The 17,858-nt window shown below is 42.4% G+C and overlaps 1 protein-coding gene across 19 annotated transcripts in view; it reads right to left on the bottom strand.

Annotated features, from left to right (window-relative positions):
* The window catches only part of TFAP2B (transcription factor AP-2 beta), a 76,818-nt gene that overhangs the window by 21,430 nt on the left and 37,530 nt on the right, over positions 1 to 17,858 (bottom strand). For 12 of the 19 annotated variants that reach the window (XR_013537506.1, XM_078377756.1, XM_078377769.1 and 9 more), the window contains 3 exons: positions 15,993 to 16,040; positions 14,180 to 14,298; positions 8,559 to 8,700 (listed from right to left, as the gene is read on the bottom strand). Coding sequence is in view for 18 of the 19 variants with exons in the window: in XM_078377756.1 (XP_078233882.1) it covers positions 8,559 to 8,700; positions 14,180 to 14,298; positions 15,993 to 16,040 (309 nt within the window). In the remaining variant the exon portion in view is untranslated. The remainder of the gene's footprint in view (positions 1 to 8,558; positions 8,701 to 14,179; positions 14,299 to 15,992; positions 16,041 to 17,858) is intronic. The other 7 variants (XM_078377779.1, XM_078377771.1, XM_078377791.1 and 4 more) reach the window with 1 other exon arrangement.

Genomic DNA, 17,858 nt, shown 5'->3' with positions numbered 1-17,858 from the left:
GGTGGTGTGGAAATTTCAGTATTATTTTAGAAGATTTGTGATGTAAGAGATGTGCTCTAGAGTGTCTTACAACTACTGCATTGGCCTTCTATATGGAAAGCCACATGCCAATTTTTGTTCAGCCTGATAATCTACCACAAAAGGTTGCTGAGAGTGCACTTACATAGCTGTGAGCTCCTTGGATACTTGTTTTTAATGTATTATGGTATGTATTCGTGTTTCCTTCCTTTCACTTGCTCCTCCACAACACCCACTACTTTACTCCTTTTTCTGAGGAATGGAAAGAACATGAACAACTAAAATGAGGGGGCTAACTCTGATGAGGTTGATATCTTAAGGGAGTTCACCTCCCATGATGTGGTCAAACATCAATGCTATCCATGTTAAAATACAACCCTAAGCCAAACTCATAAGGCTTGTCTTAGCATCTGATAAAGCACAGAGTTTAAAGCCACATGGATACCTGATGCATCTTTGAGCTGTTGGCAAAGCTATTGAAAATCATTTAAGCACCACTGATTCTGAATAATCACATGCAGCAATTAACTGTCTTGTAGAATGTAACAGAGAACAGACCTGTCCCTGATACAGTGTACTTGGGGTAAGGAGGAGAGAGAAAATACGAGGCCCTGACAAAATCACACTGTTTACCACATTTGTAATGGTGGCACATTTTCTAAATGTTGCTGCCTTTTCAACATTAATAACACTGAAGAATATCCAAGTAACTGCATGGTTTAATTCTGTATTTTCATGACCTTATAATGTAAGTGCATTTCTATTCTATGCTATGCAACTGCAGTTGTCATACAGGAGAACTAATCTGAATTCTATTGCGACCTCTGTAGCAACCCAACAAAATTGTCACCAAATCTAGTATTTTAGGTTCTGGTGGCTAATAAGTGCACAGATGTTCCATCAATTAATTGTTTAGTTTTGTGTTTGGCTGATTAACAATGGATTGAAGAAGCTCCACTTGTTTCCTTACTGCTCAGGCAGTCTGCTGAATAGATTAGTGGCCAAGGGGAGACGGTTAGAAAATAGAGTACTGTTCACATTTCCTGAACTGTGATACAGCTCTCTAACTGATACACTACAAGTGAATTGACTAAGGTGTAAAGATGGATACAATCCATAAACTGAGATGAAAGGTCACAGATCTATCCCATGAGTTGTGGGAAGTAAGATCCCATAAAGCTTATGAATTCTGAATGCTTGGAAACACAGCGAAAGACTGTTGATTACATTGTCTGTCTTCTACTCAGGATCACATGAGTTCACAAGAACCACCGAATATACGTAAACAGCAGCAGGACCTAGCTGTGAAGTAATGGTAGGCACAAAGCCATATGATATTAAAATGATTTAGCTGTGGTGTCCTGAAATTGAAGGCAGGATAAATGTTTCAAATGGAGGGAGTTTAAAACGTCTTATTGTGTGTCTTACTCATTAAAAAACTGATTGGGGGGGGAGTGGAAGCTTTGGATTTGCAGGCCAAACGATAATGAGTCAACTGTTTTTCATCTTCAAAGAGCAAAGGCGGGATCTGTGAGCAATTAAAGTTCTGGGACATTAATATATTTTGACCTTGCGGAAAAGGGCAATCAAATTCCAATCACGTCTAAAAAACATCTGGACAAATTTGAGCAAATGATTTTTCAGCCATCCATATATTTCTTTAAATTACGCTGTCAATGGAGCAAGCCACATCCTAGGGCATGAAATAAATGAGGTCTGTTTGGGGCTTTGCCTGCAAGATAGAACGTATAGGGGAAACAGGCAGCCTGCACTACCAAAGGCCTACACCTGCCATGAAACACCAAACAGTGTGGCGTAGGAGCCAAAGGGAGGCATAAATCAAAGAGAAAAGCTATTGTAAAATTTTCAATGAGCTAGAAAGAGACATCTAAATATAGCAGCAGATTTAATATCCCCCCCGCTGCCCCCCAGCTGTTGCTGTAAAAATGTCAGCTCTAAGGACGATTAACAGTAAACACAGGGAGACATGACGGAAATTTTATTTTTTGTCATCTCAGATGGATAGTCAAGAATCTCACTGAAATCAACCTGGACTTTCCATGACTGGGAGTTTGGCCACTTCTCCCAAGGAATGCTCATGGACTAGAATCATCTTATCCATTCATTCAACCAATGTGTTTTAAAGCTGGTGTACCAGTTGCACCTGTTTCTGAAAATGTCTGGTTTGCCTATGGTAACACATGCTTTAGTTACTTTCCACGTGGACGACTGTAACATGCTCTACATGGGGCTGCTTTTGAAGAAATTTCAGAAATTTCAGATGGTTGAAAACACTGCAGCCAGACTGCTGAATGGGTTTGGGAGCACAACAGGGAGCATATAGCTCAGGAACGTTGTGGTGCTGTCGTTAAACTGCAGTACTCTGTTCAAAACCTGAGTTCAGTCCCGACAGGCTCTAATAGCCAGCTCACGGTTGACTCAGCCTTCCTTCTTTCTGAGGTTGGTAAACTGAGTACCCAGCTTGCAGGAGAGGGGCATAATTGAAATTGTAAACTGCAAAGAGAGTGCTTTAAGCATTATGGGGCAGTATATAAGCAGCACATCTTTTTTATTTTATTTTTTGCTTTGTCTCAATGGCTTCATTGGCTACCATTCCATTTCCAGGCTTAATTCAAAGTACTGGTTAGGACCTAAAAAGTCCCATATAGCTTGGGTCCAGACTGGCTGAATAACTGTATCTCACCCAATGAGCTACCATGGCTTTTAAAAACTTCTTAGTCCCACTGCCCTTAGAGGCTCATTTGGTGGGGACACACAAAAACCCAGATTCTTCCTAGGTTGTAGAACACTCTCCCTTGGAAAGCGAGGTTGGCCCCTCTCCTTTTTATCTTCTAGCATCAAGTAAAGATTTTCCTTTTGAAACAGATTTTTAACAACCACATTGGGCATCAAAGCTAGACTCTCCTTGAGGTCATGGTTATCCCTTTTAAAGTGTGCATTTAAAGGTTCCTTTAGTGTTTGTTATAATCAATTTTTGTATATTACCATGGCCAAAATCCTGTTGGTTAGTATAGCAAATGATGCTAGAGTACACCCATTGAATACATTAAGTGGGGATCTGGTGTGCGAACTTCTTCGTAAGTTCCATTGATTCAAACAGGCCTACTTTCATTATGACTTACTTTAGTGTAGTAAGTTGCAACTAGAGTAGGACCATTTGAATCAATGAAGGTCATTCACCTAATACCCAGTGATTCAGTGAGCTACTCTAGTATGCTTACTACACTAAGCAACAGGATTTCAGCCCATATGTAATTGTTTTGTAATTGTATACTTATGGTCTTTTAAACTTTACTTCTATTTTATTTGGTTGAACTGCCCCAAATACCTTTACAGGAGAAAGGCAGCATAGAAGTAAATGTTAATGCATTTGAGTAAATCTCAGCTGTAAAATAAAATAAAATAAAATAAAATGCTTTTATGATTGCTTCCTTACAATGCACAACTTGCATCTATACCCTTTAAAAATGGTGCCATCAGGTCAATTCCAACTGACGGCAACACTTGCCAGGGTTTCCTAAGAAAAAGGAAGTGGTTTATCTCTTCCCAGCTTCCAGCTTGTCCATGACTACACGGCTTGGCTCTTCCTCCAGGAGGCACAGGAGGGAACTTAGCTCCTGGCTCCTAGTTCACCAGCAAGGTTCTCCACTCACTGAGCTGCCTATACAGCACAGTCATGTTTACTATCCCACCAGCTGGCAATGCAGCCATGCAATAAACTCGCATCATGTTGCACACTGTGCTCAGGACTAGCTACTTTTCCAGTAGTCCCTGCCCTCCAACCTCAGGTGGCTAGGGCACATTTGGGGAACAATTTTTCCAGAAACATACTCCATCTAGACTCTTTGTATGCTTGCTTACCCTTCTGTCATGCCAAGAAATGATTACTTGATGGCATTACACATGCACAATAAGTTCCATAAGCAGTGACTCTAGGTATGCTATCGTGTCCAAGAAGCAACCACCATAAGATATCTGAATGTACGTCTTCACGTGTCTCATTCTTGCATGCAGGAATAACAAGAAATGGGCGTGCCTGACCACCTTATCCATCTCCTGAGAAACCTATATGTGGGACAGGAAGCAACAGTTAGAACTGGATATGGAACAACGGATTGGTTCAAAATTGGGAAAGGAGTACGACAAGGCTGTATATTGTCACCCTGCTTATTTAACTTATATGCAGAATACATCATGCGAAAGGCCGGGTTGGAGGAACCCCAAACCGGAATTAAGACTGCAGGGAGAAATATCAACAACCTCCGATATGCAGATGATACCACTCTGATGGCGGAAAGTGAGGAGGAACTAAAGAACCTTGTAATGAGGGTGAAAGACGAGAGTGCAAAAAACGGTCTGAAACTCAACATCAAAAAAACTAAGATCATGGCCACTGGTCCCATCACCTCCTGGCAAATAGAAGGGGAAGATATGGAGGCAGTGACAGATTTTACTTTCTTGGGCTCCATGATCACTGCAGATGGAGACAGCAGCCCCGAAATTAAAAGACGCCTGCTTCTTGGGAGGAAAGCAATGACAAACCTTGACAGCATCTTAAAAAGCAGAGACATCACCTTGCCAACAAAAGTCAGCATAGTCAAAGCTATGATTTTTCCTGTAGTGTTGTATGGAAGTGAGAGCTGGACCATAAAGAAAGCTGACCGCCGAAGAATTGATGCCTTTGAATTGTGGTGCTGGAGGAGACTCTTGAGAGTTCCCTGGACTGCAAAGAGAACAAACCTATCAATTCTAAAGGAAATCAACCCCGAGTGCTCATTGGAAGGACAGATCCTGAAGCTGAGGCTCCAGTACTTTGGCCATCTCATGAGAAGAGAAGACTCCTTGGAAAAGACTTTGATGTTGGGAAAGTGTGAAGGCAAGAGGAGAAGGGGACGACCGAGGATGAGATGGTTGGACAGTGTCATCGAAGCAACCAACATGAATTTGACACAACTCCGGGAGGCAGTGGAAGATAGGAGGGCCTGGCGTGCTCTGGTCCATGGGGTCACGAAGAGTCGGACACGACTAAACGACTGAACAAAAAAAAATCTTTATGTGCATCTGGAAGCACAGTGATTGTTCTCATATCTGCAAGAATGGTTTCTTTGTGCAAAATGCAGAAATCCATAAAACTAGGATGGATGTTGCTCTGCAGAAGTTATAGCCATTGGATGAGCTGTGTGCCTCTTTTGATCCATCAGTCTTCTTTGCTTCCTTTGAGTGGGTGCAGGCATTCTTGCATATGCTTTGCCTCAGAAAGGAAGAAGCCACAGTGCTGCCTAGAGAAATTCTCTGTAAATTGTGGGACCCTCTATGAAAAATTGCTTGCAGGAACACGAAGAAGACTTGTTGTGATTATTATAGTAGGAATCCTCCTACACATAATGCACTGTGTGATGCAATCTTGAACATACTTTCCATATCCATATGAATCTCATAATAGCTGGGTGTAGGAACTATGAGTGTGTCTATTTATGTATTCGCTTTCAACATATGTGTTTGCTCCCAGCATGACAGTAATATAGAAAAACAACATTCAGCTACCATTGGCCCTGCCCATAAATGTTACAGTGAAAGACACTGCTGGAAAGCAGGCAGCCCATTGCACCTGCTCCAAAATTATTAGTCAGTTCATAGCCTCAGGTAATTAAAAGACTAAAGCCAAGCCTGGAACAATTACTTTGTGTATCATGACCAACACAGCAACCCAGAACCACCTAAAATTCACAGTTTCAGTGTGTTTGTGTTGACAGAACACCACCACAAGAAGTCAGCAACCCACAACTCAAATTGGATTTATCAGCACAACCAGATGTAAAAAGATAAAGCCAGAAAGGATGTGCATAAAGAATTAACTATGCCTTATTCAGGTGCAGCATATCTTCAAACATGTTCAGAAATCATGATCTAGTAATATTAAGGCCACACTTAAGATAGTTGCCGAATACTGCTCAGAGTCCTATTGGTAATTTCTGCATGCATAAAAGAATTTTTGTGAACTTGCAGCAATGAAACTGCTGCAGATCAACAAGGTGCAGTCATGTTCTTGATTGTATGACTGGGCCCATGACCAGGAATACATCCTGTATGTCATTAATTAGGAACAATTTGCCCCCGCAACTTATGCTACTTTGTGCATCAATTATAAATAGGGTTCTGGACATACAGTAGTGGAATTATGTAATTTTTATCTTCTTGAAATTATTGGATTGCATCCAGGTAAAACATAGAAAGAGATGACTTGCTACATAGCCACAGGATTGATATACCTACTTGTAGAGATCTAGAACAGAAATGTATTGGGAAAAAATACTTGTGCAACAGTTATCACACATTGACCTTCCCCCCCCCCCTTTGTTGTGGTGTTGATTGCATGGTTGATCACACACTGGTTGCAAATTTGATTGCACACTGTTCATGCATCAGACGTTCCCGCAAAGACGGGGGAGGACCACTTGCTCCATTACTGTAGTGTGCAGATTTCCACCACCATCCCAATGGGATTTTGGCCGTAGATTGTGAACAAAAGACTAAGACAGGTGGACTGTGACAGATATGCCTGATTATAATACAAATTATTATATTTAAGCTTGTGTAAAAACTCAGTTGCACAGTTTTAACACAAATGTTGTAATATTTGGAAATGATCACATGAGTGCTTTTGGGAGATGCCTATTGGAACTGATCATCTTTGTAATTGTGTTTGTGCTGAATAGGAAATGATCTCACCTGCACAAAGGTTCCTTTAGGAGAAATCTGAAGTTAACCGTGTTCTTCCAACACTGCTAATTTACAGTGTCAGTTTGGCTCTTGAACATCTGTCTTGGATGATAAACATTTACATAGCACTTTGGAGGGTTCAGGGTTATTTACATTCTTATGGTCTATTTTACAGTTATTGTTACATGTACCCCAAATCACCCTTAAAATCAAAAGTGGCTTGCCTCCAACGAAATGTTTTGGATAGAAGATTGCAAAAAAAACCAAACCAAAAGAGAGAAAAGAATACTGTGCCGAGTCTTAATGTCACTTCTAACAGCCTAGTTCCATGGTTACTGAAGGGCAGGCCTCTTTTAAAGTCACAATAGCTTCCTTCATGCAAGAATTACTTACACAGAGAGGTAAAGGACATATCATTTTCTTCATGCTACTTGTTCATTATGAACACATAAGAGCCTCCTCTAAGCATCTGTAGATGCAGTTGCCTCATGCATTGTGAAGTCATTGTGGTCTATTATTTTGTATGCCTTTAGTAGCTCATATGTGAGTTTACACTAAGCCCAAAGCCAAAGATTTTGCTGATTATTGCAAATTAACATTGGGTTCCGAGACATAGGCAGCTTCTCTTTTCCAGGGACTTTTCCCTTCACTTGAGTTCTTGCCCTCTATTTCCAATCCCTTTTTCCCTTCTCACACTCCTAGGTCTTAAAGCCTGTGTTGTACACCTTTCTGCTTACCCTGCATCTAAACAGAAATTGAGCAATACAGGTATCCATTTCTGCAGACTCTTTTAACTAACTCTATCTTATCACCCTTCCCTCCTCATGTTATGGCATTTTAACCAAAGAATTTGGGTATAACGGAGAGTCAGAAAACAATAGGTAAAAGGTAAAGATTCCCCTTGACAATTTTTGTCCAGTCATATTCGACTCTAGGGGGCAGTGCTCATCCCTGTTTCCAAGCCACAGAGCCAGCGTTTTGTCTGAAGACAATCTTCCATGGTCACATGGCCAGTGCAACTTAGACACGGAACGCTGTTACCTTCCCACCAACGTGGTCCCTATTTATCTACTCGCTTTTACATGCTTTCAAACCGCTAGGTTGGCGGGAGCTGGGACAGGCGACGGGAGCTCACTCCATCACGCGGATTCGATCTTACGGCTGCTGGTCTTCTGACCCTGCAGCACAGGCTTCTGTGGTTTAGCCCGCAGCACCACCACACCCCTTTTCAGAAAACAATGCCTAAGATTAATTACAAAACAAAAACAAACTTACAGTACTTATGGGTTGTTACAGAAAATTTTGGTGAATTGACATATTACCTCTCCTTCTTCTCTCTCTCTCTCTCTTTGTCACACACAGGGAGACATACACACACACTTACATGGAGAGACATTACGTTTGGTTATCAGAAAAAAGATCCAGAGTAACGGAAGAATGAGTTTTAAAAAGTTGTCACTTCCAAAGACTGCAATTTCAAAATACCACACTCATAATCTTATTACAAGGAAAATGTAAAAGTCACGACCATTTTGATTCAGTATCAAAGGAGCATTGTGGGTATGCCCAGAGCATTATATGACACCGTCCTATTTCGAGAGACAATCAGACCTGCATATTTCCATGGAGCCAGAAGCAAGACACTCTAAGCTCTTTGGAGGGAACACAATAACATAACTGTAACCAATAAGCACACTAGCACAAATCTCAACTGGACCATCACGAGTGAACACTGCAAGGCTTAACATTTTGAGGGGCATTGAAATTCAGAGCCACACTCTAGGTTTATTGTTACTCACTTTGTGGCAAGCAGCATGTTCTTCCTGGAGTGGAGATCAGTGGGGTCCGTGTGCTGTCTGTTCAGGTACTCAGAAACAGCTTTGGCTGGGAACTCAGTTTCACAAATGTATCCAAAATCCCGGGCTAAATGTACAGCTTCTCCTGAGGGAAAAGACAAGCAGCTTTTGATCATTGTAGGTCAACTGGACTGCACTATCAGCAGTCCATTTAGTGCATTCATTGAGATGGATTTATAGTCTGATCCATAGATTTGTCAGCCTAACAACTACCTTCTCAGGATGTGGGAGGCCAACTGCTGTGCCTAGAAAATCTCATTAACATCTCATGATGTTATTCCACTGTTTGCAGACATCCTTTATTCTCAGCCCAAGCAATTCATGTGAGACTGGGGGGGGGGGGGTGTCACACAGAAGTCAATACAGTTTTGGAACATCAAATGTACATTGGCTCTGGGAGAAAGGGCAACCAGGGCAGCTGTATCAATGTATACGTGTAAGTGAGGAAGCAGGTTCAATAACAGAAAATGAAGCTCTTTGTGTAGGCCTATGTCAGTGACTTTAACTCACTTTGAACAGCCCAGACATTTGAGAAATGGTGTCTTATAAAGGGGCTAGAAATCCTGAAAAGAATTCTTAGAACTCTCATCAAATCCCAGAGAAGCCATGACAGATTACATGGTACAACCCTGACTAATGCAGTTTTTCGAAGTTGTCTAGGGAAGGCTATACAAATTGTGTAGGACTTGTACATCCTGTGGTTGAACCCACATTAACATGAAGCCCTTTTAAGCCTTTGATTTCAGTGTGAATGATTTGCTCACATATTGAACTTATCCATTCAATTCAGTAGGACTGAAAGACTTGTGGTTTTATATCTGTGCAATAAAATTCTAGGAAATTACCACAGTTATCATGGCAGACAACTCCCCCCACCTGATTTTACTGAATTTCATTTCCCATAATCCCTAGCCAACATGGCCTATAGACAAAGAAGACGGGAGCTGTTCCTCCATGATTACTTAAAAGAGCACAAGCTCTGTTACAAATTATAGTGGGGACCATTAGCCACTCCATCATAAAATTCATAGACTAACACTTTGAAGAAAATAAGAGTGCACAAGGGTCACAATATCTCTTTTCAACAAACCAGTGGTCCAGATTTTGAGTCTAAGAAATCATTATTCCTGTAACAGTCTTCTAATAACACAAAGTCTGTAAAGAGTTGAAGACCAAAAGCAATTTGACCAAAAAAGCAGACATGTTCTTTCATTGTGGTAGAAGACTTAGAATGAGGATGGTCAGACTCCACGATCTACTTGGTTTTTCTCTGTTTATTTTTCTTAGATCTCTGAGATTCAGCTATTGGGCTTTGATATGAAAGACATACACTTCAAATGAGAGAATTCTGAAGCCAAGAACATACCAGAACAACATAATCCTCCCACATAAAGACCTCCTTATCATTACTCCCAACATTTTTCATCACATCAGTATGATTTAGCCTTTTTTCCTGCTCATTTTGATAAACAAATGAGAGTTAAAAATTCCTGCCCATCTCTTACAAGTTACCTGGAAATTCACCAGGAAATTCAGATCAACTTTCTTCTCCACCCACAACCTGGAAAAATGTTTAATGCTTATTCTTTTCAGTCTCACTTAGTATGAACAAGGCTTTTATTTTTTTTCCATGATAGAAGACAAATCTACACAATGGTATGCTAACATCATTCATATGCACAGCACGCACAACAACATATTGCAGTTGTGCACTTAAAATAATAAATTTAGGATTCCATGAGAGGAGTTTCTCCTCCTGATCCCATCCATGGACACCTACAAATATGAGCAACTTGGAGATAATTGATCAAGCAAGATATCCAGTTTCTCAAAAAATATACAGCACCTTATGTGAGACTACACACTGCAATGCTGAGAACAGCTTAAAAGAACTGAGTAACCAAATAGCCAGATTTTAGGAGTGTTGTGAACACATCAGAACTCCAGTTTGAGCTAGGCTTTGGTTGCAAAACACAAGTATCCCTTCTGAAGGACATGAAAAGGCACACAAAGGAGTTCCACTAAGCACATGAGGTGCAAGTGGCATTTGGCATTCTGTACAAAACCAAAGGCATCCTGAACTATCACCCCTAAGTCCCTCTTAAGGAGTCAGAGGCCTCTGCTTTCTAAGCAAGCTTGTGTCTCCACCAACTCAACCCTTTAAAATAGGCAATCATAAAACACATATCAGGAAAACATATACATCTGTGTGTACACACAATTTGTCCATAAAGAAACAAGGTATCATTGTGAGCTGGCATGTTTGTTACTCAGGCTGAATCTTTTTCTAAATACTGTATAGAGGACATGATTTGTACCCCAGTGAAAGTGCTAGGACACATCTGGTTTGTAACCCTGCATGCAGGCTTCTTACATGAAAATGAGCCCCAGCGAGTGCTTTATTAAGTGTATCTGCAAATGCTGACTGGTGCTTCTTGTTCTTTTTGCCTCTGCTATCCACCCCTGCTCTGTGCTGCCTGTTACCTTGTTTCTTTCTTCCTTCAGCTATTTCCTTGCATCATGATGAAATCCTAGATTGCAATGAGGAACAAACTGGTCCTCTTTTGCTTAAATTGGACTTAAACCACTGTTTCACTGCATAAACCATATCCAGTTCCTTTGGGCCCCCTTTCTCACTGGAGAATAGCAATACGTAACTTACTCCAAAATGCCTTTCCCTACAGAAAGGGAGCCTAAAGACTACAATCTGATGCTCAGACAAGTTAAGCCCTGCTGCAGTCAGTGGGGATTCCTTTTACTAAGGACTTAGGGAATGGGAGTGTGTACTAACAATTCATTTATTATATTTATATGAGACTTTTAAAATCAATGCTCTATACATTGCACTATTTTACAAGAGGGTAGTACAATACATAGTGAATGTCTAAAAACACAATTAAAATATATTAGAGAAAAAGAAAAGAAGAGCAAAAGCCAGCTAAAAGATGGAGCATGTGTCAAAACAACCAATCAGTAATCCAGATTAAATGTTAAAAGGTGTGGCAGAACAAAAACCTCTTGAATTGGTGATAGAAGGGAAACAATGGCCAAAATCTTATTGCACACAACTTGAGATTCTGTGTATGGTAGCACTGAAGCAGAAGTGTTACCTCTGATGCACTCCTGCCAGAGCACTGCAGGAACAGGATACTGGCCACCATTGACACCAGGAGAGTTTCCCCAGAGAGAACACACCACAGTCAGAGACCACCACCAAGAAGGCCCTGTCACTCTAATAGCCAATAGTCCAGGCTTCTTAATGAAGGGCTAATTGCAGGGCAGCCTCAGTTAGCTGCCTTGGGAACGAGTGGCAGGAGGCATTCCATCAGGTTTAGCACTGGGGGATTTTATATATCACCACCAGGACTTTACAACAGATTGAGAAATTTCATACTGCACTCAGAAAATAATAATGATGAATGAATGAAAATATTGACATTGTGCTCAATTTAAATGTATTCTCCTTTTCAGACACTTTTGTCTCCTATCAAAGTGCTGATATAACACTGTAGTTTAACCCCAAAAGAAGAACAAAAGGAAAATGTCTCCCCACTGACTTTTAATAATTCTGTTAATAACATTCAATGAATGATGCATTATTTTGGGTAGAAAAGTGAAAGGTGGCTTTCACCATGGAGGGTGACTTCTTTCTATGAAATGTACAGCAACAGACTTGCAGCCCTTCCTGGATAGTGAATAACAGGATTTTTTTTCCTAGAAGCAATTAAATGCTTGTGGCAGAGGGACTGGGTATAGTAGAAGAATGAGAGCATCCAGAAATAGGTGCTAATTCCAAGAAGACAGCCTTACTTTTAGACATTTACAATCAGATTATTATTATAATTTAGAGATATGACATTTGTACACACAATAAAGTATACACTAGTCTCACCACTACAGTCATGTTTGATGTTGTGCAGTTCTTTTAAATTTAGAGGTAAATATTGATCTAACATGCATAGCTGGAAATAAATCATACTGATCAAAAGAGACAACATTTGTCAGTGATGCATTTAGGAACTGTGGTCTTAGACCCCAATACAGACAATTGTGCTTATCCTAATTTAATTTTTTAAATGATTTCGGCTCGGTCTTCTTTCAGTAAACTTTCCACCTACAGTATAATGAATCCTCTGCTCTGTATCTTAATACATTCTTTTCCCTCACATGCTACACAATGGCTGAAATCCAGCTATTTAGAGCAGTGGTCCCCAACCTTGGGCCTTCAGATGTTCTTGGACTACCACTCCCAGAAGCCTTCACTACCACCTCTGCTGGCCAGGATTTCTGGGAGTTGAAGTCAAAGAACATCTGGAGGCCCAAGGTTGGGGACCACTGATTTAGAGTACTGAGTCACACCAGAGTAGGCCTGATAAATCAGTAGGGATGTGGTGTGTCAATTCCTCCATAAATTCCACGGTTTTGAATGAGCTTCCTCTAGCTGTGGAAGTAACTCTGGTTGCTAAGTTGCAACTAGACTCGGACTGCTTGAATAAACGGGACTTGTGGAGGAGCCAATTCACCAAATCCACAGTGCTTCAGTAGGCCTACTCTGGTCTGACTCACTGCCCTAAATAGCTGGATTTTAGCCAGTATCTTCACTCTCCATTAACAGAGTGTCCTGAAATTGACCACAACCAATAAAAATCATTAAGGAACCTGAACTGTATGAAATTCTAAAGACCCAAACACATTCTGCTAAAAGTGCAGTTTTCGCAATTAAGTAGCTACAGGATTTGGTGCCAAGATCGTCACACTCCTTATTAATGGATTAAGGCATGCAGAGTTTTCCAATGGCTTCAGAGTTTAACTGCCTTCATCAGATCTTGTTTTATTTTCAGGGCCAACCGAGTCATTAGATAGAGTGTAGCCTCCCCAGAATATTTGAGTATCTAAAAGGGCAACAAATTACTAGTTATTCTATTTATAAACATTGTATGTATTGTACATTGTATGTATACTTTAATGCAAGCTTGCTTAGAGACATCTAATGGTCTGAGAAAGTAGATTTGTCCACCAACGTTCACATTAAACTATAGCATCTGGTCTTTAAGATGCCACAGCCTCTTTGCCTTTTTATTTTTTTTTTATTTTTTTGTTTTTGCTCAGTTCTTCAGTTCTTTCTCTCTTTTTCTTTTTTGCACATCTTCTGTTGGAAGACAGTTTAACTCAGCTACGCATACACATCGGTCCTGGATATTGCACTCACTGCTGATCGGAGTCATCTTTACTCAGAAGTAAGTGCCACGGAGCTCACTCCGAATGATACTCAGGAGTGCAACTACCTTAATAGGTGACTCGCATTGCAACATGTTAAACACGCCGTAGATAGCTGTCTGGCCCGGTTCTTGCGTGTTCGAGGACTCTCTTTCTCTCTTTCCACCGCTCCGGTTTTCTGCGTAAGGGACAGACTTTAACACGGCCCGGCCACCACGGTTTCCACCCCGCGCCATGCAGCTTTTGCCTAATACTGTATCGAAACCCTTTCCACCCTTAAGAGCCGCCGGCGGGGAGGGGGAGGGGTGGCGATGGCGGAAATGGAAAAGGATCGCGCGTCTGCTTACCTTCTACCAGGGAGGTGAGTAAAGTGACATTGGCCGCTTTGCGCCTGCCGGCTGGTAAATTCAAGCCGATTTTTTCTAGCCTCTCTCGCAACGATCTGCCCCCGTTTTTCGATTTGGCTCTGCAACGGCAAAGGACATGAACGCGCTGATTCAAAGCTCACGGAACGTCCCCGGGAGAAGAATTATGGGGGGGGGGGAGGAATGGGGAGAGGGAGGGGGAGGGGGGGCCGACTTGGAAGGCAGGCTTAAGACCACGGGAGCTTGAAGGGGCTTCCGCAGCAGGTGCGCCTGGGACGAACTAACGCTGATTTGAGCCCATTTGGACTCTCGGAGAAGGGGGGGGGCGGAAGGTACCAGCGAAGGATGCCCGAAGGAAAGATTTGCACGGGACAACTTTGGAGTCCGATCCTTCGCGGCTCTACTCGGGCACAAGTCCCGCCCCCGCCCGCGCCCGCGCCCCGAATTACAACAGGGATCCAAGGAGATCGCTTCGGAGACTGAGCCCAGGAGCTAGCCTTGGGAAACACGCACAGCCCCCAGGGTGGCACGTGGGCTAGCGGGTGGGAAATCCTCCGCGAGGGGAGAGCCCCGACTGCGCCAGTCTTTCCGGGTGGGCGTGGACACTGGGAGTGAGGGGGTGTGGCCTCGGGAACCCTCCCTGGCAGAGTGCTGAATACAGTGCTGACAGGGTGTGTGTGTGCGTTTAATTACAGTATTGTTATCCTCCAATTAAAGAATGAATGAATCATCTGCCTTTTAAACAGTTAAAATATACTGTATTGGCATATAACCCACTTCTCAATAACAGTGCCGTTCTGAGACACATTTCAATCCAAGCCCACGGTGCTAGGAAAAACAGCTCCCGCATCTAAGATAATTACCCCCCCCCCCCCCAAAAAAATAACCCCACGAACAAACCGCACAGTCTCGCTTTTTAAAAATCCTGCCTCCCAGATTAAAACAGACCTTCATTTCCGGCTGAACGAAAGCTTCAGCTGACTGAGTAACTGATGAAATATTACGCCCTTTGTTCATTAGAAGAGGTGAGCCTTTGCTTTGTAAGAATGAAAAGCATCTCCCTAGCAGGTGCATTTTTCTTCTTCCCTGTCAAGGCAGAGAGATCAGGCACAGGCCAGGATGATGCGAGAAAGGCAGCCCGGCCGCCTTGGGGCGAAAGAGGCCCTTAGCCTCCGGGTGATGCCCAGCCCGCCCCAATCCCGCCTGCCCCCTTACCAGGTTGCAAGGGCGAAGGGCCCTCTTTGCTTTCCCCTTCTGCCCAGAGCAGCAGCGAATGCCAACAGGCTATCTCCCCTTTGCCCCAACCACCAGAGGCAACTGGGACTGCAACCCCACCAACCACCACAAGCAGCAGATATCAAAGCATGCAGGCACCTACAGTCATTTTGGACTTTTGAGGGGGGGAAAGCACCCTCTTGCCTAGAACATCCCATGCAGGAGCCAAACCCTGGCCACTTGACTCCAATACCCTGGGAGGCCAGGGACCTTTTCTGAGTTAAATTAAATTAAATTAACTGGGGTCAGGGTTAGGGGGACCTCAAATGGGCTCCTGGAGCCCACCTGGGGACTGTGGGGTGCACTTTGCCCACTCCTGTGTGCATGAATTAATGCATCCTAATGGCCACATATTTACACTTCATATAGGCCAGGTAAGCTTCAGACAACCTCCCATCCTCCAGCAATCAACTTGTCTGCAAATGGTACACTGTCTCCTTTCAAAGCCATCTGGTCACCACTACATCTGGTGGCCGTGCATTCCATAGTTTAACTACATGCTGTGTGAAGAAGTGCTTACTTGTGTTTGTCCCAGATCTCCCACCGTTCACCATTCAGACCCCAGGCTCTAGTATTATGAAAGAGGGAGAAAAACCTTCTCAACCTACTGTCTCCACATCATGCATAATGTTGCATACACTCTATCATGTTATGTTCCCCACCCCCGCCCCACTTCCTTTTCCCCCTGAACTTTTCTTTATGGGGAATTGCTCCAGCCCTGATCATTTTGGGGTTTCCCCCTCTTTTTTTTCAGTGCTGGCTGTAAAATATACTTTTTCAAGTGCCATGACCAGTACACAGCATTCCAAACACAATCACACCCATGGGTCAATAAAAGGGCATTATGATTAGGGCTGTGCACTGGATTCAGACCACATTGGATATGTCTGGACTGATTTGTATGAAGTCTGGATCAAAGTGGAATGGCTAGATTCACTTCTGGTGCAAAGCAAAATGAATTTACAAATTTATTCATCTCCAGATTATATACAGCGGTGCCTCACTAGACAGTTACCCCGCATGACAGTTTTTTTGCTAGACATTGGCTTTTTGCGATCGCTATAGCAATTCGCAAAACAGTGATTCCTATGGGGAAATTTCACTGGACAATGTTTGGTCCCTGCTTTGCAAACCAATTTTCGCTAGATGACAATTTTGACAGCTCCCTCCGTGCTCTCAAACAGGTGTTTTCGGGACCTAAGCTTCGCAAGACAGCAATCTAAACAGCTGATCAGTGGTTGGCAAAGCGACTTTCCTGTGGCTGATCTTCACTAGACAATGACGATTCTTCCCCATTGGAACACATTAAACAAGTTTCAGTGCATTCCAATGGGGAAATGCTTTTCGCTAGACAATGATTTCGCTAAACAGCTATTTCAGTGGAATGGATTATCATCGTCTAGCGAGACACCACTGTATTTTGAATTGGATGGCCCACAAGTCACTTCAGCTCACCAGGTTTATTTTTTAACATACATTTTAAAGATGCCTAGTAGGCAAACCAAAGTTAACTCTCTGAAATTTGTGCTCCCTTCTTTACGTGCATACTTCCAAACTTCACCTACATCAGTGGGGAAAAACAAAACAACACCACAAAGTTACAGCCATTTTACTTATCCAATGTACTTCACAAATCAATTTGGATCGACTGCACAAATGGCTCTGAACCTTATTGGGATATATTCTGAAGCCCCAAATTGGCCTCTAAACCAAACTGGGGACCTGTGCGCAGGCCTAATCATGATATTGCCACTTTCATTTTTGGGACTTCCCCAATGATTCTTAGCACAGAATTGGTCTTTCTCACAGCTGTTAGACACTTCTTTGATGTTTTCATTGAAAGAGTCACTTTTGAAGCCCCAAACTCTTTTTGGGGCTAGTTATCAGCTCACCCTTCATCCATGGATTTCTTGATGGGTTCATTTGTTTGCATGTGCCCCATTTTACATCAGTTATACACTGAACTGCAATTGCAGTGTTATTGCCATTCAACCCATAGGGAAAGTTGCTTTGGAGTTCTTTGGAATTGAGTATTGTTTGTACCACATTAATTGTTGCCTATTAAAACTTGGTCATCTCACTGTTCACAACAAACTCAAGACTGCTTATTAGTGAATAAAAATGCTGTTATTCCAGTTCCTTTGTGGACCTCTCCACTCTTTATGTTCTTCCACCATGGAAGTGTCCCTTTCCTATTCTCTGCTTTCTGTTTTTTGGACAGATCATTATGGGAACCTCATTCTCTTATCTCCTGACTTACCTCCTGTCTGACACATTTCCTCAGGAGTTTTTGGTGAGGAGCTTTTTGAAAGTTCAAGTATGTACCATTTACCTGATCATCCCTATCTGCATGTTTGTTGACACTCTTCAAGAACCCCAGCCCTAG

This window comes from Pogona vitticeps, chromosome 1, assembly GCF_051106095.1.
Source record: "Pogona vitticeps strain Pit_001003342236 chromosome 1, PviZW2.1, whole genome shotgun sequence".
Lineage (NCBI taxonomy): Eukaryota > Metazoa > Chordata > Lepidosauria > Squamata > Agamidae > Pogona > Pogona vitticeps.
This window is presented reverse-complemented; position numbering and strand designations above follow the sequence as displayed.